The sequence below is a fragment of the Gouania willdenowi genome, chromosome 20, assembly GCF_900634775.1.
Source record: "Gouania willdenowi chromosome 20, fGouWil2.1, whole genome shotgun sequence".
NCBI lineage: Eukaryota > Metazoa > Chordata > Actinopteri > Blenniiformes > Gobiesocidae > Gouania > Gouania willdenowi.
Window position 1 is genome coordinate 7,229,349 of NC_041063.1, and position 25,843 is coordinate 7,255,191.

Here is a 25,843-nt window from a genome sequence, read left to right on the forward strand (position 1 = left end):
ATCCAGGGATGTATTTCACTCACACTGTACACATTATTATTATTCAAATCGTTTTAAATTAACCATTATCATCCGTGTATCGAATCGTTACACCCCTAAAAGGTAGGCTTCATCCACGATACCACTTGTTCTATCCATTTAATTTAAAAAATTGCGAGGCTACATTTTTACTCCTTTTTTTTTAGTTTGTTTAAAAAATGTTTTTTTTTTTTTTTGTGGTCTTGATTTTTAAAAATATATATTATCCAAATTTGTTTCAATTTAACTACATTTTTATGTGCTACTGTTTTACTTTTATTATTGTATTTGTTAATCATAAAAATATTGAATAATGATAAATATAAAATAATGATATTCATATAAAATTGTATTGTTGTTAGGTTTTCAGAATCTTGAATTAATAATTATTTTAGCTCGTTATAGGCATGTTTCGTGTTCCCACACACTTTGTGGTGATAAATAAATGACTTTATTAAGTGTATTTGACGAGGTTTTGCTTGTTTAACTGCAACTTTCAACTAAATCATTTCTAACTTTATTTTATTTATAGACATGTGCATCTTATGTATTCTGATTAAATTCTATTACAAAATCTAAACGTTAATACGATAACAGTTAGCGATGGTACATTGAACTTTTTTTAACGTTTAATCTTTGACTGTTTTCACATTAATGTTTACATCAGTCTCATCTCCTTAAGTGGCTTTTATGAGACAAAGATCCAGAGGCAGACGAGGCTGAGGCAAAGAAAGGAGAGCGTCTGTCCAAGGTCGTGACCCGTCTCTACGTAACGACATAAACACTGAGGTTATGTAAGCTAGCGGCGGCTGCGGTGGCCTTGCTGCTCAGTGACAGTCATGTTCTCACAATGAGTTCAATCACAGCTGTCATGACAACCGACCCAAATGAAATGAAATGAAATAGCCGATCAATGGGCTGTAACCTCACATGTTTTCAGACAAGGTCGTGGATGATTGGTCGACTGAGGAACAGATCCGTTGTGCCTTGTTGGTCGTGATTGTGTCTCTGTAAAAAGGTTAAGATTAGCTGGTGTGAGTGGATTAATGTGCGTTAATCACAGCAGTGAGAGTCACGGACATGGAGCGGAACTGTAGTATTCCTAAACACATTCCAAAGGCGGAGTTTAAGATTCTTACCGGTGGGGACAAAAGAAACAATAGAATTAAATATACAGATTGCGCCAACCACAATGTGTGTAACATAAACAATAATGCATAAATGATTAGTAACAATTGATAAAGTTGAATGCAAAAAATTTGCGCCGACGCGTCGTTTACCCATAACAAATAATGTTTTTCTAAGCTTCTACCTGACCTATATGGCTAAAATTTTTGTTCAGATTTTTTTTTTTCCTTTTTTCTTCTTTGTCTGCACATGCTGTCAAAGGTCAACACTACAAGAAGTGCAATCTTTTTAAGACAGCAATGCATGTTTTGTTATTGCAATTAAATAAATGAATTTATTGCATAATTGTGACCATCACCAGCCCTCCCTAAGGAAGGGTAAGAAACATTTTATTAAAGGGAGGATATAAAAAGGGAGAGCAGTGTTACACCTGGGTGAGGTGAAAGGGAACAAGGAAGAGGAAGTCAGGGAGGGAAATAGAAAGGGTGCGGAAGAGTTGATTATTTTAAAGTGAGAGTGAGATGTGAAGTTGTAGCTGTGCTTATTGTGTTGTGTAATCAAGCCAGTCTAATGGCAAGTGTGAGGTTTAGGTATAATGGTGGTGGCTGTGGACAGAAGGAAGGAGTGAGTGGTAATACCTAAAACAGGTATTTGGGATCAACGTGTCTAAAGTTAAGCCTACTACGAGTTTTATCCCACAGTCCAAGGCCTGCCAGTGCATCGTAGACCAATATATGTGCAAGAAACGCCACTGCCAACCCCGTCCTGCCCCGAACCTGATGATGCAGCCAGGCGAGCAGAAAGAATGGGGACCAGGGAGCCCAGGCAATCCCCCCACAGCCGAGCAGCCCTCCAGACGCCCCCAAGACACCAAGCCGAGAGGCAGCCACCGTCCCCCACATACACACCCGAGAAAGCACCAAGGAGCCGAGGCGCACTGGCCGAGCCCACCAGAGCGCCGAAAGACCCCCACCTGGACCGGCCCAGCCAGCCGGCCAAATCACATTTTAAATACAGAAATCTGTAGCCAGTTCGCAGGAATAATTGAACTAATGTATGGACACCAACTACAGCAAGTTTGGTGATAATAATAAACATTAGGCCAAAGATACACACGTTTTTGTACAAAAAAGTTCAGGCAGAAGCCCACTTTGCCACAACTGTTCTAAAGTTTTCCACAAGTTTGGAAACAAGTGTGTAACTGTAATACGTCAGTCAAATTGATTCCAATCATTGTTAGTCTTATGTTTGACCACTAGATGTTGCAATCTGGCTTGAAATAAACAAATATCCATTTTTATCAGGTCTTTGCTGTGCCATGTGTAATGCTGTTTTTGGTTCCACTCTTTGGTGGCGTTACGCATGGGTGTTATTCAGCGATGCTTTGACCAATCAGCATGATTGACACAGCGTTGTAAAGCTGAGACCCTGTAAAAATTGGTGATACCAAACACTATGGGGGCGGGCTTTAGCCCTGGCCAATCAGAGCTGGGTAGAGGAGGGACAGCCATTTTACGCACGAGCACTAAGCACCTCACGGATTTCTCAGCTGAGAAGTGCTCAGATGTGTGTAATGGCGGTATCTATCTGACTGCACGATTTGGATTTATCAAAATATGAGAGTTTCATGCACATTGGAGCAACTTTTGAGAAGAAATAATACACTGAATAATAAAAAAGAACAAACAACAACAAAATATAAAAACACACACATTAAGAGAGAAAAATACATAAGATCACTACATAATAGACAAAAATAACAGAGAAACATACAAAACAACAAAGGAAGCAATCACGCAACACCAATGACAGAATAATTTGAATAATACCAACAACACCAAAAACACACAAAATAAGAGAAAAATATACTGAATAATAAAAGGAACAGACAAACAACAATACAATACACAAATTGATAGAAATGATTATGATTAGAACATGAACTGAAATACAAAGGTCAGGTTTGGTCTCGCGTCAGGAGGGAAATGACTGGAAATCATAAAAAAACTATAGAAGTAAATCTATTCAGGAGGAACTAAATATTATTTTATTCCACTAATTTACAACATAAGATGCTTTAAAATGTGTTTTATCACTCATTCATTCCATTATTTTAATCTATAGTAAAATGTGGTGGTAAACCATTCACAAGACACAACCATCACAGCACACACAAACAATTATTTTGTCAAACTGCTCACCTTTGAAGTGACTGAATCCATAAATTCCATCTAAAATGGTCTCAAAATTCCCTCAAACATTCAAAAATCCATCAAATCCCAGCATTTTGTCCAAAACACCATAAAACTGCTGTAAAAAAATCAAGAAAATGTAACAACCTATCTACTTTTTTTAATCTCTGTGAGGCTGAACCTTGTCTTTAAAAATCACCATTTTTACATTAATGTAAATTCATGATACAATCTTTCTGCTTCATTTTTGCTGCAGTGCCATAAATGAACTGCTGGAGGCAGCATCGCTTCACCATTTACATTGTGAAGAAGAATTACGCAACAGAAAAAGAACCAAGTCACATGACTCGAGCAGCAAAAAAAAAACTTTAGAAAAATGAATTCATAATTATTTTGTAGTCACTGTGTTTTATGGCACTTAAAATATTTGTATATTACATTATAATAAGAATTGTATTTTTTGAATGAAAAAACGCAAACTGCGTGTGACGCGGTCCTTCTAGAAGTTTCCCTCGCACACCAACAATAGTTAATTCAGTGGTTGTTCTTCTTTATAACGACTCTCACACAGAGGCAGGACACACTCAGAACCGTCGAAGGCTTATTTGCACCAACACTCATATGCATATTCATATTCTCTGACTGATCTTTTCTTCTTTTGTCACAGATAAATATGTTTTACAATAGCACGGCTAAATCCCCACGGGAGGCAATAAATCCTCAATGGAATAAATCTCTGACTTCAATACGTAAACACAGAGTATATGGGTCACTGAGATGCTTTTCTTATACCACTCAATGCTGATTTTATTCTTTGCACAACTACTGCACTGCTATTGTATTATTTTATCAACTTTAAGGAGTTAGGTAAGAAATGCAAAGCCATCACAGATCACTAATGCATTTGTTTAAAATAGAATAAATATTTAGATTCTGATTAAATTCTCAAAAAAAAAAAAAAAAAAAAAAAAATACATGCATCTATCAAAGTGCCCAGTATGTTTTATGAAAATAAAGTAGAACTAACTTCCAGCTAAAATGCATTAATGCAGTAATGGTGCGTTCACTGACACCTAGTGACTGGGAGTTAACGTGCTATACAGATTTTAGTGGAATTAAATGGGTTTTGTTGACATTTTTTGAATCAATACAATAATTGTGCGAAGAAATATCGCAATATATCGCCAACTCGATTTTTGTCTAACACCGTTACATGCTGTGCAATCTTTTTCTGACAAAATGTAAGTTTCATTCCTGCTTTCTTACGAAAAATAATTTCTAGGGGTGTAACAAAATAGTCAACTCACCATACGAACTAAACAAAATGAAAAATAAAGAGTAACAAATATTTCTTGAAGAAAAACTATTTGACTGCAAATGTTGGAGGCAAAAAAAAGACAAATACAGAAGGCAAACAAACGTACTAATCATTTTTTTTTCATTATTTTTATTATTATTTCTCATTTGTGTAACATAAAATGTGTAAATCTTTAGTCTGAGGGCCTTTCTACTTTGAACTTTCCATTCATTTGCTCCTTTTCAGTGCTGCACCAATGTTTGGGCCTGTGTGGGATTCACATATTGTAGTTTTACATTTCCCAATCATGGTCTCAATGGTGTGGCTCTAACTGTTGGTCTGTAGTTATACTATATATATTAAATATCATGTAATATATTGTATATTATCTTTACTCTCTTAGCATTCCCCATCCCTCTTTGACTTTCGGACCAAGTTGTGTTGATGAAGGTCAAATGCTCACTGTTTCAGCCAGGTTGTGTTATCAGTGCATCACTACAACCAACTTATGAGTCAACGGAGCATCCACTATCTACATCTACAGCGCGTAACTACTACGGCAAGCAAGATGGTCAAATGTCATTGCATCCCTTTGCGTTCTTGAAACATTTTCACTTGATTTTCTAAGGCTGCAACAAGGAATAAAAAAATATTTACTATTAACTCACTCAGTGCCATTGACGAGATAACTCGTCATTTGCGCTTTTTCACGGGGATTACTAGAAAACACCCTGCCAGAGGTTCCTCATCATTATCTAAGCTGTGGGGTGTTGTAGTGACCAACTGTGCCTTGAAGATATAGTACACCTTTAGATGAGAGATTAGCCACTGATGCTACCCAGCAAAGGAGGAAAGTAGAGGCTTCAGTCTTTCAGAATCTGGTGTCAGATTTCAGATAGTCATAGTAGAAAATATTCTGTGGGTCTTTAAAATCAGTCAAAATGCTCAAAAAGGGCTGGGACTGAGGGGGTAGAAAATCTGAAAATGGCTGGCTCTGAATGAGTTAAAAGGGTTATCAACAAATTTCACCATTGATTTGTTGCGTCGTGATTTTATTTTGTGCGTCTTTAAATTTTATATTGACATTTTTTTTATATCGGAAAATTTTGTGATATTCCAAGTCATTTCCCTACAATTTTGTAAAATATTGATTTGAGAGCTTTGAAAGCTACCGTTGATGATCTCTATTGATATGTAATTACAGAATCTCTCCTGGTCAGTTCTGGTCAGACTGCCCTATGCAGGCTGGATGCCATCGTACATTGATAGCATTCACCAATGTCTCTGCCTGAGGAGGCTATGTTATGACTACCGCTATCAGCAACATACTGTACATAACACTGAGAGCACACACAATGAAAGCTTGTTAACCTCTGACATCTCAGACCGGTCTGTTCCTCAAAACCCTTTGACCAAATAACCGCTGTGTCCACATCTGTCTAGCAACCATAAAGTTTGACTCCGTCTCATTCATCCAAAACCGCCACAACACATATCACCTCTTAAAGCAGAACTAAGTAACTTTTTCACCTTACTAAATCCTTTTCATAGTCCCTGTGAGGGTAATAAAATTGTTTATGTGGTGATTGGGGGGTATTTCATCCCCCCTGCTGTCTCTGGCCAGAAAACAGCACTTGCAACTTTCCTACCTCCGACCCGGTGGCAAAACGTACTGCTTTATGGCAGCCCAATACAAACTAATGCTAGATTATACATAAATGCACTTTTATCAAAGTTATATCATGGCAGAGCCAGCAAAAAAGGTAGAGAAGACCTTTGACCAAGGAACGAAGCAACTCCATGCAGTGACAGCTCAGCAGCAACACACAGCAATCACACACACTGTCGTCACGGCAACAAGCACACACACATACACACACTCACAACCTAGCGCTCCTTTAGGCAGCACACACACAAATATCCATCTATCCATTTTCAGAGGGGCTTTGTCAGCACACAAACAAACACATCACACACATTTCCACACTTCCTTCCGTATTATCCCACATCATTCATTCATTTTACTTGTCTCTCTGCCTCATACTGTTCACATGGTCACATGATTAGTGACAGTGTTGTATTAGGATTTTTCAGTGATCGCTTGGGAGAGCAAAGATGCGCATGTAGCTGTGGGGTGGGGCAGGCAACGGAGGGTGCAGAGTTTGTACGACAGTGACATAACCAAAAGGGACCTTTGGGGGAGCGCTAAGCACAAGTTACTCAGTTCTGCTTTAACACAGATAAAGACAGCATATGCCTTATAGATCAATAAATCAAAGGCATTTCTTCTGCAAGTCAGGAAAAGTTACTCGCCAACAAATGTTAAAACAAGTTAAAATTGTCACAAGATTGTTTGCGACTGGAATCAAAAACATTGGGTTTGTGACTTGGACTTTGCACAAGTTTTTACGCATTGCAATGTTGGATTGGAAATTCTGTAGAAGAATGAAAAGAATGAAGTGGAAAAGTTTCATGACAGATTTGGCAAAAATAGGCTGATTCTGTGCTGAAGTTATCACGTTTTCAGGAATACTGTTGATAATGCGTCCAAAATTTACATCCTTCCCACATCTGTGACAGCTCCCACGACACTCTCACATGGTAAACCTCATGTTGACTACCATCTTTTGGCACAAAGGACGATTTAACATCACGTCTCGTGTTTAATGATTCTGATACAAGTCACTCGGCAAGACATTACATCTTGTCTGTATTCGGGTGTTTCCTTGGAAGCCAGAATATCAACATCTGCAGTGGTTTTGGCACAACATTCAATCTGTGAGAACATTAGAAAAGTCACTTAGGCAGTGTTTTTGGGGTAGTTTTGGGGCCAGTATTTATAAGGTAAAGTAACATTTTGCACACAATGCATCTGTGGAATTTCCTGCTACGATAGATATCGATTATCCATCCATGCTATTCTTCTGCTTTGATATCAGTGCTAGCAACCCGCTGTTAGCTTCTTCTGGGCTCAGTGAAGTCATGGTTCCTCCTTCCAGTGTAAACGCAGTTTAAGTGCTCCAATGGTTCAGGGCAAAGCAGTTGAACTTTGGTCCATATTTGGAGGCAGTGACATGAAACTTTGTGGCAAAAAGCAGCAGCTTCAAGTGTAGAGTTCGAGCACCCACATCATCACTTATATACAGCGTATGTTTACACTTGACCGTTGCCATGGTGACAGGAAGCTGGAGACGGAGCTTGTATTTATGCAGGGCATCAAAGGATAGATAATACCATGATGAAAACCTTTTTGGTAATGTCTTAACCAATGATTCTAAACCTTTCCAGCCCAACACCCCCAAAATAAAGGTTCCAGAGAGGCACCCCCACTGTAGCTGAAGGTGGTTGAACATAGACATGAACATTGAAGAACAGTCATGTAGACAGGGCCATCTATAAGGGGGAATAAAGGGGCGAGATTTTTGGGGTCCATCCATAAAGTCAGCAAAATGATGATTCATTGTTCTATGAATCTGTGATAACCACATTTAAAGGGTTTATAAGTGCTGAAAATGTCTTAAAAGTGGAAAAAAAAAAATGTGCAGAAAAGGTATTTAAATTTGATGTAAAAGTGTCAGAAATGGCAGTAATGTAGCAAAAATGCATAAAACCACAGAAATTGGTTGAACGTTGCAAGTTAGAGGGGCCAAAAACTGACGGAAAAAGTAGTAAAAAGGGTTATGTGTCAGTTAAAAGTGGCAGAAATGGGGTAATGTAATTTAAAAAGTAGGAACAATTAGTTTAAACTGGCAAATAATGGGCATGAGAAATTGTGATCGTGGTTAAATTGGCAGAAATATGCACAAATTCTGGTGAAAAAAGGTTAAAAGTTACAATAATGGGTCAACATATGCGATATTAGGTGGAAAAGTGCTAAAATGTCCTGAAAGTGGGGGAAAAAAATGCAGAAAAGGCATTTCAATTTGAGGGAAAAGTGGCAATATTGGAACAATTAGTTGAAACTGGCAAATATTGGGCATGACAAGTCGTGAATGTAGTTAAATAGGGGAAATAAAGCATGAAATATGGTGAAAAGAGGTTAAAAGTGACAATAATGGGTCAACATGAGGAAAAGTGATGAAAAGGGTTTATAAGTGCTGTAAAGGTCTTGAAAGTGGAAAAAATGTGTAGAAAAGACATTGAAATGTGATGTAGAAGTGTCAGAAATGGGAAGATAAAATATGGCAAGTTTGGTGTAGTTGCAGAAAAAGAGTGAAAATAAAGCAAAAATGGGCTCAAATTGTTAAAATAAATATTCTCAGTTTGTTGAAGGCATCTGGCGACCACCTCCCAGTGTCTCGCGACCCAAAAGTTTCCAGTTGTTTGGGTTTAAATTGTGTTATTCTCCATCTGTAGATCACCGACTCTACTTACTATTCTTTCCTTATTCCTTTAGCCTTTTTTCTCCTCCTCTTGCTTCTTCAGTTTGGTTTTCATCCTCACACACCTCTTCCTCCTCCTCTTCCTCTCCCCATCACCCCAGAGACCAGACTTGTTTACTCTGTCTCTTCAGCATCTCAGCTCTGAGCAGCTGTGACGGTAATCTTTCTTTCAAATATTTGTTTCTTCCATTCCCAGATATTACCCCCTCCCAACAACCCTCCCCCCCCGTCCTTCTGCCACCGTCAACAAACACCGCATTCAATCCCTTAAATTTCAAACTATTCCTGCTTCCAACTTTGCTCTTGAACACTTACGAAGTTGCCACCTTTAATTCCGATCTACGTGCGCAGAGTGGGAGAAACGGGCCGTGTTGTGGCGGGGAAAGACAGCTCCAATTTTGCCTTTGAGAATTTCAATCAAACGCATTTCGTATGCTTGTGTTTTGGCAGCGTCTCTTGGTACTAACCAGTTAGCATTTGCTGTCAGAGTCAACCAAACAGTGCCAGATGATGATGGATTGCTGTAAAAATGATGGCAGCCACAGAAAGTAATTACCAACTTTGCCTGCGGTGGAAAATGCAGCAGATAAGCCTGTTTCCACACACATCCAGGTTAGCAGCAGCGCTACACACTTTGAAGGTCAGAGGAAAATGGATACTGACAGAAACAATGCACACACACACACACAATCACACTTCCATTACACAACTGAGTGCAAAAAACACCCTAAAGTAGGAAAACCTGCAACTATATAAACCCTGTGAAAATCCCTGATATTCCCTTACATTTACCGAAGTTACCATTTAATTAGCATTCTGGTTTCCTATTGATATTGTTATAGCCTGTGAACTGGAGTCAGGTTTAGGATTTAATGGGTGCTGTCTAGTGATCGACCAATTCATTGGCCGGCCGATTTATTCGGCTGATTTTTGCGTGTTTTACCGGTTTCGGCATTGGCCGATGCGCGCTGCTGCTTTCGCCGTTCCGCTTTATATACAGATTGGCTGGTAAAGGCTTCTCCGTGTTGCTGGAGACATAAGCTGCAGCGTGCAGAGCCCCTCCCCCCACTAGCAAAGCGTGAAGGAATTTCTTCAACCCCAATGGCAAGTTTTAAACTTTCAAAGCATCTTTAACTCATTAACTTAGCTGACGTTCCGTGTTGCTGTGCAGCTGTATTTAACGAGCAGCTGGCTGGAGGTTTGGCGTGCGTGTGTGTGTGTGTGTGTGTGTGTGTGTGTGTGTGTGTGTGTGTGTGTGTGTGTGTGTGTGTGTGTGTGTGTGTGTGTGTGTGTGTGTGTGTTTCTCTCTCTGCTTCTCAACATTTCTCAACTACTTGTTTGAATATTTATTCCTGTTAATGTTTGATGCAATTTACAACAGAAACTTGAACAGGAACGTTATTTTCCTGTTGATTTATGTTCTGGGGTTTGTGTTGGAATGGACTATTATTCATGGTTTCTTTTTTTTGTTTAATACTATAATTATATTATTTATACTCAATAATCCTGTTAATAAAATATATCTTCAGTCAGGCCAACTTTTGTCAAAGCTATTTTCAGGACATGGACAAACAGTTATCTTTCATAATATTTCATGAGATGTCTTTTTTACTTGTTCTTGTTCCACGTCACCTGTTTTTATTATTTGTTAATATTTTTTACTTGGTGTCGTTCTACCTCACCTTTGTTAATTTCAATAAATGTTCCTTTTTTTTTTTAATTGAAACTTGTCGCATTTGTTTTCATCATTGTGTAATTTTTATGATGTAAATTGAAGGACCAAAAGTAGTATCGGTTCCAAATATCGGCTCAAGAAAATCAGCAGTCAGCTAAGGCTGATGGAAAAAAAATCTGTATCGGCATCGGCCCTAAAAATTCCATGTAGGTCGATCCCTAGTGCTGTCAGAATTAAGCTGCTGATTTTGCTGTTCAATTTGAAATGTTTAATTCTTCAAAAAAGCAACGCAATTAACTTCATTTTGTTGACTTCTGGTGTTGACTGACCCCTAACCTTTGGTGGAGTGTGCAGCCATAGACATAGGGACATAGAGCAGCTGAATATCACACAATGATAGGAGACGGAATATTAGGTGGAAAGTTTCACTTTAAAAAGTTTCCCGGTGGCTCATTGGAGAAAAAAAAAAATCATCACCCCTCAGTGACATTTACTGAATATTTGTGTCTGAGGATAATACAGAATATTTATTGAACCTTTGTTCATCTAACAAGTTTAATACTTCTTTTCTTCAAATATTTATTCCCCAAGTGGTGAGCCTGCACTTTAATATATGATAAAGGTCTGGGTTTTTATTATATTCTGTAACTGATATAAGACAGATTTTTATCTTTTTTTGCTAAACTTGTAAACTGAGTTCATTCAAAGATGAAAGAAAGTTATTAAAATGGTCTTTGAATTTAAATATACTTCCTGTGTATTAATTCTACATTAATTCCATGATTTTCCATGAATGATCAATATTTATTACAAGCTTCAGTCTTCAGTAGAAAAATCAGATTAATCGCAATTAATTACAGAAAATAGTGCAATTAATTCAATTAAAAAAAAAAAGATTGACATTCCTAATATGTGATACGAAGAATGCCTTATATATATATATATATATATATATATATATATATATTGCATAGAAGTGTTTTTCCTTCATTCTTACTGTGATTTATTGTATTTCTTCTCCAAACAAGGACATTAATTGGTTTGACTCCATTTTTGTTCTAGTTTGATCACAGTATCTCCCCTGATATCACCTTTCTTCACCAGACATTCAATTTCTGGGGTTTACATCTTTCCATGAAAACCCCACAACAAACAACATCTACTGTTTTGCCACAAATTTCAGTGAAAACACCAGAAATGTGTTGGGAAGTCACTTTGTCAGAGTTTTTGAGGGCAAGTAAAAACACTTCAATGCATCTGCCTAGAACAGGAGTTCTCAACCTTTGGGCCAGGACCCCATTTGTGGTTGTGAAACACTGGTAGGTGATCACCAGATGCCTAACTAAGAATATTTTTTTTTACAATTTGAGCCCATTTTTGCTTATTTTTACCCTTTTTCTGCAACTACACCAAACTATCCATATTTTAGCCTATTTTCATCACTTTTTCTTGCCATATTTTTGCTCATTTTAATAAATTTTTGCTACATTACTCCCATTTCTGACACTTCTACATCAAATTTCAACGTCTGTTCTGACATTTTCAACACTTATAAACCATTTCCACCACTTTTCCACCTAATGTCACATATGTATGTTGACCCATTATAATCACTTTTAACCTCTTTTCACCATATTTCATGTTTATTTTTTGCCAATTTAACCACATTTACACATTTTGTCATGCCCATTATTTGCCGGTTTAAACTTGTTCCAATATTGACGCTTTGAACCCCACTTTTTCTATTGTTCGTTCATAAAATGCCATTTCACCAACTTTTCCACCATTTTTGGTCACTTTGAACCTATTTTATTTCTGATCTGTGGTTGTTGGTAAAGCTGTGACTAATTGTGCTGACTCGTGTTGAAAACCTCGACCTAAACAGGTTAAACTCCTCCCACAATCCCACAAGTGACATCCAAGACGTAATTTATCAGCAAACGTGAAGCCTGGAGGATGATGTATAGTCATATGTTATTATATACATGATACAGTACAGACAAAGTGGGAGGAAATTAACATAACACATGCATATTTATGCAACAAATGCATCATTGTGTGCACTGTAAATGTAATGAAACTGTTTAATAATAATGTAAAATCCTTAGCTTCCCTCATGGATTGAATACTTTATGTTGCACTTTATTTAGCGTGGCATTATTTCATCATAGAGCCTGTTTTTTACTGTGTAAACAAGATCTAATTACAAATGCCATGTATTTTTGTTATTTGTAGTTATATGGCATTCATATTTTGTCTGTACAGTTTAAAATTATGGTAAGAACTAATTGCATAAGTAAACCTTCGCACACCGTGCATAAAGGATAAGTGGGTATGGACGGAGGGCTGAAGTGAGGTTAGAACCAGTTTATCACATATTTATTACTTTAAAATGTAATTTGTCTCATTCCTTGTATTGTAAAACATCTACTTGGAAAATTAAACGTTCTGATTCTGATTTGATAAAGCATTACGTATTGTAGAATTCACAGGATGTAACACACAAATTAAAGCGAGCGCAACAAGCTAGCCCTTCAAAATAAAGCCCATGATTGAAATAAACTAAACTCGGATAAAACAACATGCAGCATTAATTAGTTTGTACAGATTCAGTGACCGCATCATCCCCTATGATACATTTTAGCTTGTGAGTCATTGATAAATGAATAGAATTTTATATAGGTTTAATGGAGATTCAGAGGTTTTAATTTGTGCACACCCAGCATGCACTGTGTTCACGGCAGTAAATATGGAGGTCTCTATGTGTGTGTGGCACTGATGATATGTATAATATAATAGATATTTATACATTTTAAGAACTTGCTCAGTTTTCACTTTCTACTTTTTGTCTCTATCTCTGTTGTGTGGCAAAAAATTAAAATTTTTTTTTAAAAATGACATGTTTTGATGATGTAAAGGTCTGATAGACAGCAGCCACTTTGCAGCATATCAGATATGTGTCGGATTTATATCCAACTGTGAAAATGGCCTCGGTCGGATTTGAAATAATTGGAATTGTAACTGTTCACATAGATGTGAAAAAAATCAGATATGGGCAAAAATAGGAATTGACCTGCAGTGTGAGCATAGCCTCGTGTGCGTCGGACTGGCGGGGTAAAGAGTACCCAGAGCCCAAGGCGGGGGAGTGGGGGGCCCTCAGTTTGTTTTATATACTGTATATGTATGAAAAGGCCTTTTAAATATTTTTAGATTATTTATATTGGAATGAAAAGGGCCCTGTGTGAAAATAAACTGGTTGTTAATTATAGTTTTGCACTAAAAACAATTATTTATGCTGCATCAGGGCCCTTGCTACCACCCCCTTTAAAACAATGTAAATGGTACGACCCACATGTGTTGGTAACTCGGAACGCACTCACTGGCACCTCCCAGAATTTGACCGGCACTTATTTGATTGGATCCAGCACCTCATAAAAGTATATACTGTATATATATACTGTATATATATATAAAAATGTCATTTTAGTTGAATGTAAAATTGAATGTAGACATAGCGCAAACGTGAGGAAGAAAAAGGAAAGTCAAGCCTCATTCCCACGCCACGAGAATGATAGTTTGTCTGTCAGTGCTGAAGACGGTAGAAAATGGCTAGAAACAAGCTTTTTTAAGCCAATATGTGAAGCTAAGCCTGAAGTAAAGGTTGTTTCTGTGGAAATCGCGGAGGAGAGCAGCAGCAGCAGTAGTTAGCACAGTAGCAGTTAGCTTAGCTATTAGCACAGTAGCAGTTAGCTTAGCGATTAGCACAGTAGCAGTTAGCTTAGCGATTAGCACAGTAGCAGTTAGATTAGCGATTAGCACAGTAGCAGTTAGCTTAGCAATTAGCACAGTAGCAGTTAGCTTAGCGATTAGCACAGTAGCAGTTAGCTTAGCGATTAGCACAGTAGCAGTTAGATTAGCTATTAGCATAGTAGCAGTTAGCTTAGCAACTAGCAGCACCTGTCCTGCACCTATCCAGTGGACATGAGGAGGACTCTTGGCTTATGAAAGACAAGGCAGGCCTCGGCTGTTAAATATGTTAAAAAGTTGCAAAGATACAACGTTCTCCATGGCTGTTTTTTTTTTTTGGGCTATTTTGACAAATAAAAGGTAAGCACACATTTTATTTTCATTTTCTGCTGCTGCTGATTCATTAGATGAGTTGTGGCCTTATGTTATGGGTGTAAAAGTTAGTAAATATTTTGTATTTGTGGGTTTTTGTGTTCTGAAAGTTTAGTGACCTTTGTGGCTAAATTAGCAGTGATTTTGTGCTGTCCTTGGTGCTGAAACATGGTAGATTTTGACAGCTGTCCCTCAGAGAGAGAGACGGATGTTCTGTAACGGGTGATTGTCCGTGCTTCTTTAGCGCTGATTGGTTGGTTGTAGTCATGTGATATTATTGACCCACTTAGTTAGCAAAAGGTACTTTAAAAAATGTATTCTGTGACATTTTTGTCTCTCTTATAGTGCGGGAACAACACCCGGCGTTTGTACCTGATGACTTACAAATTAAGCAGTGGATGACACGCTCTGGTGGCTAAAGTTAGCGAGTAAATCACGGACTGTTGAAGGACTCCTACACTGAAACTGACATTTTATGGTCCAGATTGTTTAATTTAATGCTTTACAGGAAAACTTATACAGAGATACATTTCAACGTCGATGGGTTATTGATGTGACTCCTAAATATTCTATACAACTGCATTTTTTTTTTTAAATGCATAAAATATGTAGTAACTTAGCATATACTGTATGTGCTCACTTTGATTAAAAAAAACAAACAAAAATGATTTAACTTACTAAACGACTTCTGTAGTTTAAGTGTTCAAATATCATGTGGTGCGACTCTTTAGCGATGACTGCTGTTTTGAAAGAATCTTTAAAATATATTTACATTCATTTTCTACCCTATTTTAGTTCTATTATAGTGCTGTATATGATTTATAGGTATTTATATATTTATTTCTATCACAATATTCATGTAAACCTTGCCTGATGATGAGCATTTTATGAAATATCATGCAGTAAAAATTGTTATATGTCATTGACCCCCATAAAGACGATAAATAGTGGTTATAATGACAATGTTGCTCACTGATATTGTTTTTTCTTCTTCTTTTTTTCTTTCCAGGTGTTCCTAATAACGTTGGTCCAGTTAGTAAGTAATCCATTACCTTAAATATGATGTTTTTCCACCCATCACTACTCATGCCTGATCACGGCCTGGCGTTCATTTCTGATTCAGACCTTTTAATTAAAAGCAGTGGTTGAATAATATGTGTTATTTACTATAGTGAGCAGTACCTGGTGACTATAATATAATATAATATAGTATAATCTGCTGCATCCAGACTGGCTCTGAATGCCAAATATCATTTGTTTCACCTCCTTCACTCACATGCATTATAAATAAATGGCATCTAGACTTTATTAAAATGGCAGGACCTCTGTGGTTGTCTAATGTCACAGGAGGTCATTTTAATATAAGCTGTGCACGGCTGGGCTGGTGTTATGTTGGTCAACCAGTGGCCCCTGAGGAGGAGTTGATTCGTCTCCAGTTACTGGAGGAGTGCGCTGAACATATCAGAGTACATCCATCGCCAGGCTCCGTTCCATACAATGTGTTTTTCATCGCCCGGTTCATGCCCACCGTCCTCACTGATCAGTAAAGTCATGTCACACATGTCTGTTTCTGGGCCTGGATGTATAGAAACGATCAGATTTACAAACATATAAACACAACACCGTTTATTTTTTAAATTAAATTTACTTACAATTTCATTATGTCTGCCACATGCCCAAAAATTTGTCATTTTCAAAGTTGGAAGAAATATGAAGCCAATAAACACATAAAACAACAGCAAAATGTGAACAAAAATTCACAAAGTATTAACAAAAGCACACAAAAGATTAAAAAAAATACCTAAAATAACTCAAAAGACAAACAAAAAGGCAACAAAATTAGAAAAAATACAGAAAATGACTAAAAAAACACACAGAATGATTCTGAACAAAAATGGCAACAAAATGGGTAATTGACACAATAAAAGCAACAAAAAGGAATTCCAAAAACACATAAAATGACTTCTAAAGACAAACAAAAATTCAGCAAATGACAGGGACAAAGGACAAATTAGCAGCAAAAATTCTAAATGTGACAAAAAAATTAATGACTTCAAAAACACACAAACACTGCAATATGTGAACAAAAATACACAAAGTATCAACAAAATCACACAAAGGATTCAAAAAATACATAAAATAACTCAAACAAACAAAAATGACAGAAAAAAATACACAAAACAGCAAAAATACAGAAAATGACTCCAAAAAATAAGCACAAATCAAAAGCAAAAATTCCAAAAACATCAAATGACTTCAAAAACACACAAACACAGCAAAATGTGAACAAAAATACACAAACAAATACAAAATGATTTATAAAGACAAACAAAAATGGCAAGAAAATGAGTAAATGACACAAATAACAAAAAAATAATCCAAAAACACATAAATTGACTCCAAAGACAAGCAAAGACAGCAACAAAATTACAAAAAATGACAAAAAAAATACACAAAATGGTAAAAATTCAGAAACAAGGGGAAATTAACAGCAAAAATTCTAAATGTGACAATGACAGCTAAATGTGACCAAAAATACACAAAGTATCAACAAAAGCACACAAAAGATTAAAAAAATACATAAAATAACTTAAAAAAACAAACATAAATACAGAAAGTGACTCACTCCAAAAAAGGACAAACAGCAAGACAAAAACAAAACAGAAAAATGCATAAAATGTCAACAAAACCAAACAAAAATATTGCAAGAATACATTAAATTGACTCATTAAATACACAAAATGAAAACAAAGACACACAAGACAACATCACAGAAAAACACAAAATAACGACAAAAAAATACCAAAATGACAGCAAAACACACAAAAAGACTAAAAACTCACAAAACAACAACAGGACAATGCAAAAAGACTAGAAACAAAGACCAATAAAAAAAATCCCAAATCTTGTAATGTTATGGAAAATAAACCAACCAGAGGACAAATGTCAACATTTCATTAGTTAATTAGTTAATTCTGTAGAATCAATGATTTGTTTTTCTCATAACAATAAACCTAACTGAAAACTAAATTATGGGCGGGGCTCCTGGAGCAGTTAAGACACGCCCAGCCTATACTTTAAAACTTCCAAAGAACAATCTATGCTATGCTAACTCGCTAATACTCTCTATTCACTATTCTCTCAGTCCAACCTACTGCCACAGAATGTAAGTTTTTATAGAATGGGCGGAGCCAAAAGTGGCATAAGACACCAAAATGTCACAAACCTCCATTCTCAGCCATTAGAAAAATGTTATTTTAATAGCCAGGTTTCAACCCATAGCAGGCAGTCACTCTTTCATTTTTACAACAAAATACACCAAATTAAAATACTTTGACTAAAATGATTTATTGTTTATTGTTAGGGTTTATTTACTCTTTGCTCCTCCTGAGCATTTTGCATCTTTATTTCTTTAGTTGTAATTAACTTAGCGTACAGGAAGTTGCGCCCATAATCAGCAGTTATTGACCTTGGGAAGGTGGATAAATTGTTACAAATTTAAATGCAATCTCATGTAAAAGGGTCATGCAAATTAACTAGTCCATTTTAATCTAATTACTGTAGTAGTCAAAGTGCATGAAGTTTGAGAGTAGCTTTCAAAATAAAAGTGTGTTTCTTGTTTAATTTGTCAAATGGGGCCAAAGTTCCGTAAAGGACAGGTGGTGGTGTTTTTATTCATCAGATGAGATGACCAGCGGGTAATAAAACACTGGAAACAGATTGTTTTTAATCAGGCTTTAGTCGGGCAGCTTAGGCAGGGATTGCCCCACTGTTTGTAAATTCTGATGCTGTGTCATGAATCAGAAATGGACTCATGGCTTGAAATCCCTCCTCACTCACTCTCCTCCGCCGCCCCCCACCCCCTCCATCGCCCGCCCCCCCCTCACCACCACATCCAAGCAATTATACTCTCCGTCTCTGCTTGGCATGACAAGCATTTTGTGTGCGTGTGTGTGCATGCTTTTATATGTACGTGACCACTGGGGCACAACAGTTCCCTCTGTTCCATCTAAACACACACACACACACACACACACCATGCACAATGGCTGTCCTCTGCACACAAAAGGTCCTGTTTGTAGCTGATGTGAACTGGTTTTTGTCACTATGTCGTACACTTACATTGGGAGAAAAAGTGAAACATTTAGCTTCAGAGAAAGCATGGCTAAGGGTTGGGGAGAGTTTGGGTGAAAGTGAGATGTTACACATCCAAAGAATGTCCTCAGACTGTAAAAAAAAAGAAATAAAAATACACAATGGGCCTCATGCAGCGATATCATCTTAAGTTGTTCTTATATTTTATCTTTTTTCTTTGGGAAGAGAAATTTTTTTTTTTACAAATCTGGCCTAAACTCTTTGAAAATGTAGTTATTAAACTCATTATTTTGCACTATATTTGTTTTATTACCTTTTAAAAATGGGACTACTTTACAGTTTTAGATCATTTGTCCCACCATCCTGTGATTGATGATGTCACACGGCCCCACTGCCTGTAAACATCTCATTGTTTTCTGTTGAATGAAGCGTTCAGCCTGATTTTTAGATCATTTAGTAGCTTTTTCAGTCAAAATGACAACTTGTGCTGCTTATGGTTGCTCTAAAACACTAGGAAAACTTTAATATTTTGATATAAACCTCTTGTTTACATAAAGGGGCGACAGCTCCAACTTCCAGGTTTGGTAGAAGACATTGAAGCAGAGAAGAAGAGCTCTCTTAAGGGACCTTTGCTCTCCCTTAAACAGTCCGCTGACGCGCTCTGGTAGCTGAAGTTCTCAGGTGAAGAAGTCCTTTTTGGTAAGAGTTCTTCAACCGTCAGTAATTACTCACTAACTTTAGCCACCAGAGCGTGTCAGCGCACTGTTTAAGGGGAAGTAAAGGTACCTGAGGAGAGCTCTTCTTCCCTGTTTCATTGTCTACTACCAAACCTCAGAGTTGGAACTGTTGCCCCCTGCAGTCACAACTGTTTTTATCCAACTTTTCCTGGTTTTTTAGAGCAACCGAAAGCAGCACAAGTTGTCATTTTGACTGAAAAAGCTGCTAAATGTTCTAAAAAGCTGCTCAATGATCTAAAAAGCTGCTCAATGTTCTAAAAAGCTGCTCAATGTTCTAAAAAGCTGCTAAATGATCTAAAAAGCTGCTCAATGTTCTAAAAAGCTGCTAAATGATCTAAAAAGCTTTAGATGTCACAGTACGTTAGTATGACATTTACAACACAGCATTTGTTTAGATGCTTGACTAATAATTCCAGGCTTTTTTTATTCATGACTTACTTCGGGTGACCAGTAGGGTTTTTATTTATTTATTTTTTATCAGAAATTAAAGATATTAATCATTAAAATTTCTTTAAAATATATAATCATGTAATAAATCATGGCTTTTTATGTTTCTTAAATGTAAAACGTGTTATTGGACAAACATTTCATAGGCTGTGATTTTCTGAATGTTCTCTTAGCAATAATAACTGTTAAGATAAGAAAACATTGGGGAGCCCCAAAAATCAATGGCTACATACAAAATCCCAAATACGAATGATTTTTTTCCTGACATTTTTCTTCTTCTATGGTGTCCTGCATGAGGCCCAAAGTGCGTGTGTTTGAGACACAGAACCAAAGTCCTCACGATATATGCCCACACAAATATCACTAACTAAACATGTCCAGTACTGAAGATGATGAACTACACAAATCAGGTCCAAACCCGCCTTTATAACACAAATAAAGTATTGTGGATGAAGTGTTTGGGGTTATTCAAACAGCAGGAGGTTAATCTGCTTTCTACCTCCTGCTCTTTTCCTTTTGTTGTTTGAAGCTAATCGAATCCCTATTGACTTTCCTCTTTTCCATCTCAGCTTTATTTAGCCAAGCTGAATCGCTTCAGGCAAACCATTAAAAGCAAATTAATATTTAAAAGAGCCGGGATTGGGTTTGATTATAGGCGTGGCATTGATTAACACTCGTCCACACCTTCTGATTATCAGGTCTCACCTGAACATTTTCCTCCTTGTGATAAATCCGTCTAATGATCAATAAATTACACACAGCACTTAACTGTGTTCACTGCTTTTTATTCCAGTCTAATGTTGTGTTTGCTCTGATTAATGCAGAAATCTCTTTATAACCTTGATGTATTTTCAGTCTTTTTGTTTTGTTTTTGACATCTTTCTTTTCTATTTAAAAAATGATCAAAACGAAAGCGAAGAATTGGGATATTTGAAGAATGTGTAGCACATTTTTATACACAAATACTGAAATTGGCTCCTTTGCTGAGCATTAATTGTAAAACTTAATTATAAAGAGGACAAAAAGAAAAGATGAGACAGGAGAATAAATGGAACGTGTTCAAATCAACAACTGGCAATATTGAAAGCGTTTAACCCCTTATTCAACCCAAATTATGCCAAAGTGTAGACACTGGGACCAACAACATTCTATCAATACCAGTCCAACTCCAACCAAGTGAAAGGAAAGTGGTAATAAAAGAGTAAAAAGCAGCAGCTTGACTTCCTGTTCTAGTTTTACCAAACAAAGAGTCGTATCCAAAATGGATCAGTAAGGTGAAAAACTCGAGCCAAACAATTTGGTATTTGTTTGTTGACTAATACCATGGTTTTGAATTGGTTTCTTTAGTAATTCATAATTTCAATAAGGTTTTGTTTATGTTCTAGGAGTGACTGAAGTTCTGTTTTGGGTCTTTAAGCTGCCGGAGACAAAACATTTTAATCAGATAAGGACAGTGTCAGCCTCATAGATCAATAAATCCAAGATAATTTGCTTGAAAGAAATAAGATGTAAAATGTTGAAACTGCTGCTCAAAAGTTTGTTTTGATCTCCACTGTAAACACTTGTTTTATTGACATTGATGGAAAAGTATCCGGCATTGCATTGTGGGATGTGGAGTCCTGTAGACGGATGTATAGAAGTGTTTTTACTTTATTCTTAGGATGATTTCACACCAGTTTAGTGGTTTACTGGGTCTGAACGGGTGGAGGACAGTTCATAATTTGATCTCCTTGGTTTGTCTCGGTTTGCGTTCAGAGAACAACTTCTGATCCGTTTCAAACAGCATCTGGTGCAGTTCCATGAGCTAACCAGATACTGTAACCAGTTACTGGAGAAGAGACTTCTCTAGACAGAGAAACAGAAACCTGAAGAAGAGGCTCTCATCTATGGGTCAAAGCCAGAGCTGTAGAGTGCTCACAAACTTCTTCCTTCTCCGTTTGTTCTTTACCAACATTCAACAATGGGGCAACAACAAGTTGTCATGGTTTCCTGGTTTTAAAGCCCTGGTTTTGTTAGTTGCCCGTTCTCCTGAACACCCACAATGAAGTGCGCTCTTCGTCATCTCCGATACGTCCTGTTTTTAGTTCATTCACAGTGAACCTAATCAATCTAGACTTTGATTGGAAACGCTCTGAGACCCACAGACACAATCACTATAGAAATCTCCTGTTTGATCAGCTCTCGACTTGGTTTGTGTTCACACCGACCAAACCAGGAGGACTATCAGACCAAACCAGGAGGACTATAAGACCAAACCAGGAGGACTATTAGACCAAACCAGGAGGACCATCAGACCAAACTAGGAGGACTATGAGACCAAACCAGGAGGACCATCAGACCAAACTAGGAGGACTATCAGACTAAACCAGGAGGACCATCAGACCAAACTAGGAGGACTATTAGACCAAACCAGGAGGACCATCAGACCAAACTCGGAGGACTATCAGACTAAACCAGGAGGACCATCAGACCAAACTAGGAGGACTATTAGACCAAACTAGGAGGACTATCAGACTAAACCAGGAGGACCATCAGACCAAACTATGAGGACTATCAGACCGAACTAGGAGGACTATCAGAACACATGAGGAGGACTGTCAGACCCATAAGGAGGACTATCAGACTAAACCAGGAGGACTATCAGACCGAACTCGGAGGACTATCAGAACAAATGAGGAGGACTATCAGACCCATAAGGAGGACTATCAGACTAAACCAGGAGGACTATCAGACCAAACTAGGAGGACTATTAGACCAAACTAGGAGGACTATTAAACCAAACCAGGAGGACTATCAGACCAAACTAGGAGGACTATTAGACCAAACCAGGAGGACTATCAGACTAAACCAGGAGGACCATCAGACCAAACCAGGAGGACTATCAGACCAAACTAGGAGGAATATTAGACCGAACCAGGAGGACTATCAGATCGAACTAGAAGGACTATCAGAATAAACCAATCCTTTTAACTTTGAATATTACTTTATTCATATTATTTTTTTAAACTCTTTTGTAAATAGGGCTCTTAATTTGAAGTTAACAGGAAGTTTAGTCAGTAGCACAATGGAGGGTCTTTGAAAATGTGTGAAATGTGTGAATGAAATATGTCTACGTGAGTTTTATGCCTCAAATGAGCACATGTTGATATTCTACTTGGTCACTTTCTCACTTCAAATGTTTTCAGAACTTTCAAAATAAAGGTGGAGAATCAACAGAGATATTTAACCTTAGTGTGATTCAAGTTTTTAACACTGGAGGCTCCAAATGCATCTTGGGAAACTTAGAAGTATACTTCAGTGGGAACGCTCATCATCCTAATCATACTATAGTATATAGAGACAGTATATACTCATTGAGTTTGTAGTGTAGAGTACGGAGGATGCCATTTCAAACACAGAGTGGTAGTTGTTGCAACACAATTGCAATAGTTTATTTTGGGGTTTACATGGACAGATCTGATTCCATGTGAAATAGAATGTGTGGTGGAGTGAAGTGATGTTACTGGGAACAAACTAGAAAAAAATGGAGTCAAACCAATCACAGACCTCCTCGTCTGGAGAAGAAACACAAGAAAAACACTTCTATACATGTGTCTACAGAACTCCACATCCCACAATGCAAGGCACCCAACTTTACCAATGTTAATGAGAGAATGTTTAACTTATTGATCTACGGGACCCACAATATGTCATCATCTGATTAAAAAATATCATCTCTGGCAGCTTTAAGCTATAAATTGTTTGCAGTTCATTGCACTGTTGAATGTTAATTGTGTGAGATTGGATGATTCATTGAGTCCAGAGCAAAAGATGGAGGAAACATATCTGTGTTCCCTCCATTTACAACCGCAAAGTATCTCCATGACACGGGAATAAAGACGAGTGTGTAATTATGAGCTCCTGCTCTGCACAGCCCTCAGTCATTCTGAGCCTCAGCAACTGCCATTATTTATTCATTGTTATTCCTTTAGCAGAAATACACCATAATTAGTTATTGATCAAAAAGTCAATGTGATGAATTAAACAAAGTGTCTTCATTTGCTATACATAGGTTCGACCCCCCCCCCGTGCATAAGTCATGAGTTAAATAACGTGGGTTGTTTTTTGGGTTTTTTGTTTTTCACTCCTTATCATCACCATCATCATCATCATGAACGTCACACACACACACACACAACGCACAGAAGTTACACAAACTGCACACAATGGACACATTCTCTCTGCTCACCCATGTCAGCCCCTGCCCCCATCGTGTATATATATATATATATTGATATATGCTGTTTGCTGATTTAATGATTAGAACCCATGCTGGACGTGTGCGTGTCTATAGTTCTGTGTGTAGTTTCCCCTCTAGTACGTGTGTACAGTGCATCCGATAAGGACACATGAATAACTCCTGGTTTCTCATTGCACGCAGTTCGGCCCAACGTGTCGTCGCTAGGTGTCGCTAACCGAAAAGAAGGTAGGAATCTAAGATGATTCAACAGTGATTATGTCTTCTTTTTCACAGATTTCCTTTAACTCAGGTCTTTGCTTAGACATTATTACCCTTTGATAGGGGTGACGATTGTTGGGGCCACTCTTTTCTTACATGTAAATAAGGCTTTAGAGCAGTGGTACGCAAATTGTTCAGACCGTGACCCCCAAAATAAAGGTTCCAGAGAGCGGGGACCCCCACTGTAGCTGAAGGTGGTTGAACACAGACATGAATATTGAAGAACAGTCATGTGGAGACAGGGTCATCTATAAGGGGGAATAAAGGGGAGAGATTTTTGGGGTCCATCCATAAAGTCAGCAACATGATGGTCCATTGTTCTATGAATCTGTGATAACCACATTTATTTATTAATCTGAATAATATCCACTGTTATCTAGGAACGTTTATTATTATTATAGTCATCTTAAAGATGGAAATCCTGGTTTTAATCAGAAATAAAATGGGTTCAAAGTGACCAAAAATGTTGGAAAAGGTGGTGAAATGGGATTTAAAAAACTACAGAAAATGGTTAAAATTTGTAAATTATGTGAAATGAAATGAAAAAAATGTAGGGAAAATGTATTTAAACTAGCAAAGCATGGGCATCAAAAATCGTGAATGTGGTTAAATTGGCAAAAATAAACATTAAATATGGTGAAAAGAGGTTAAAAGTTACAATAATGGGTGAACATATGTGACATTAGGTGGAAATGTGGTGGATAGGTGTCGAAAATGTGCAGAAAAGGCATTGGAATTTGGCAAGAAGATTACTATTATTTGGGCTATAGTATATAGTCATCTTAAAGATGGAAATCCTTGTTTTAATCACAAATAAAATGGGTTCAAAGTGACCAAAAATGGTGGAAAAGGTAGTGAAATGGGATTTTTAAAGTCACAGAAATTGAAAAAAACAGGTTCAGTGTGTCAATATCGGCTTAAAAGTGGCAGAAATTGGGTAATCTATTTTAAAAAGTAGGAACAAGTAGTATAAACTGGCAAATAATGGGCACGACTATTCATGAATGTGGTTACATTTGCAAAAAATAAGCATGAAATATGGTGAAAAGATGTTAAAAGGTGGAAAAGTGGTGGAAAGGGTTTATAAAATAAAATTAAAATGTCTTGAAAGTGGAAAAAATGTGCAGAAAAGGCATTGGAATATGATGGAGAAGTGTCAGAAATGGGAGTAAAAAAAAAAAAAAGAAAAAAAAGAAATGGGAGTAATGTAGCAAAAATGCATTAAAAGAAGTAAAAATATGGCACGAAAAAGTAA

The 25,843-nt window shown here is 37.2% G+C and overlaps 1 protein-coding gene across 6 annotated transcripts in view; it reads left to right on the top strand.

Moving 5' to 3' along the window:
• The window catches only part of ntng1a (netrin g1a), a 183,985-nt gene that overhangs the window by 137,142 nt on the left and 21,000 nt on the right, over positions 1–25,843 (top strand). For 3 of the 6 annotated variants that reach the window (XM_028434940.1, XM_028434938.1, XM_028434943.1), the window contains exons 5-6: positions 15,821–15,847; positions 24,511–24,555. In XM_028434940.1, coding sequence (XP_028290741.1) covers positions 15,821–15,847; positions 24,511–24,555 — 72 coding nt within the window. The remainder of the gene's footprint in view (positions 1–15,820; positions 15,848–24,510; positions 24,556–25,843) is intronic. The other 3 variants (XM_028434941.1, XM_028434942.1, XM_028434944.1) reach the window with 1 other exon arrangement.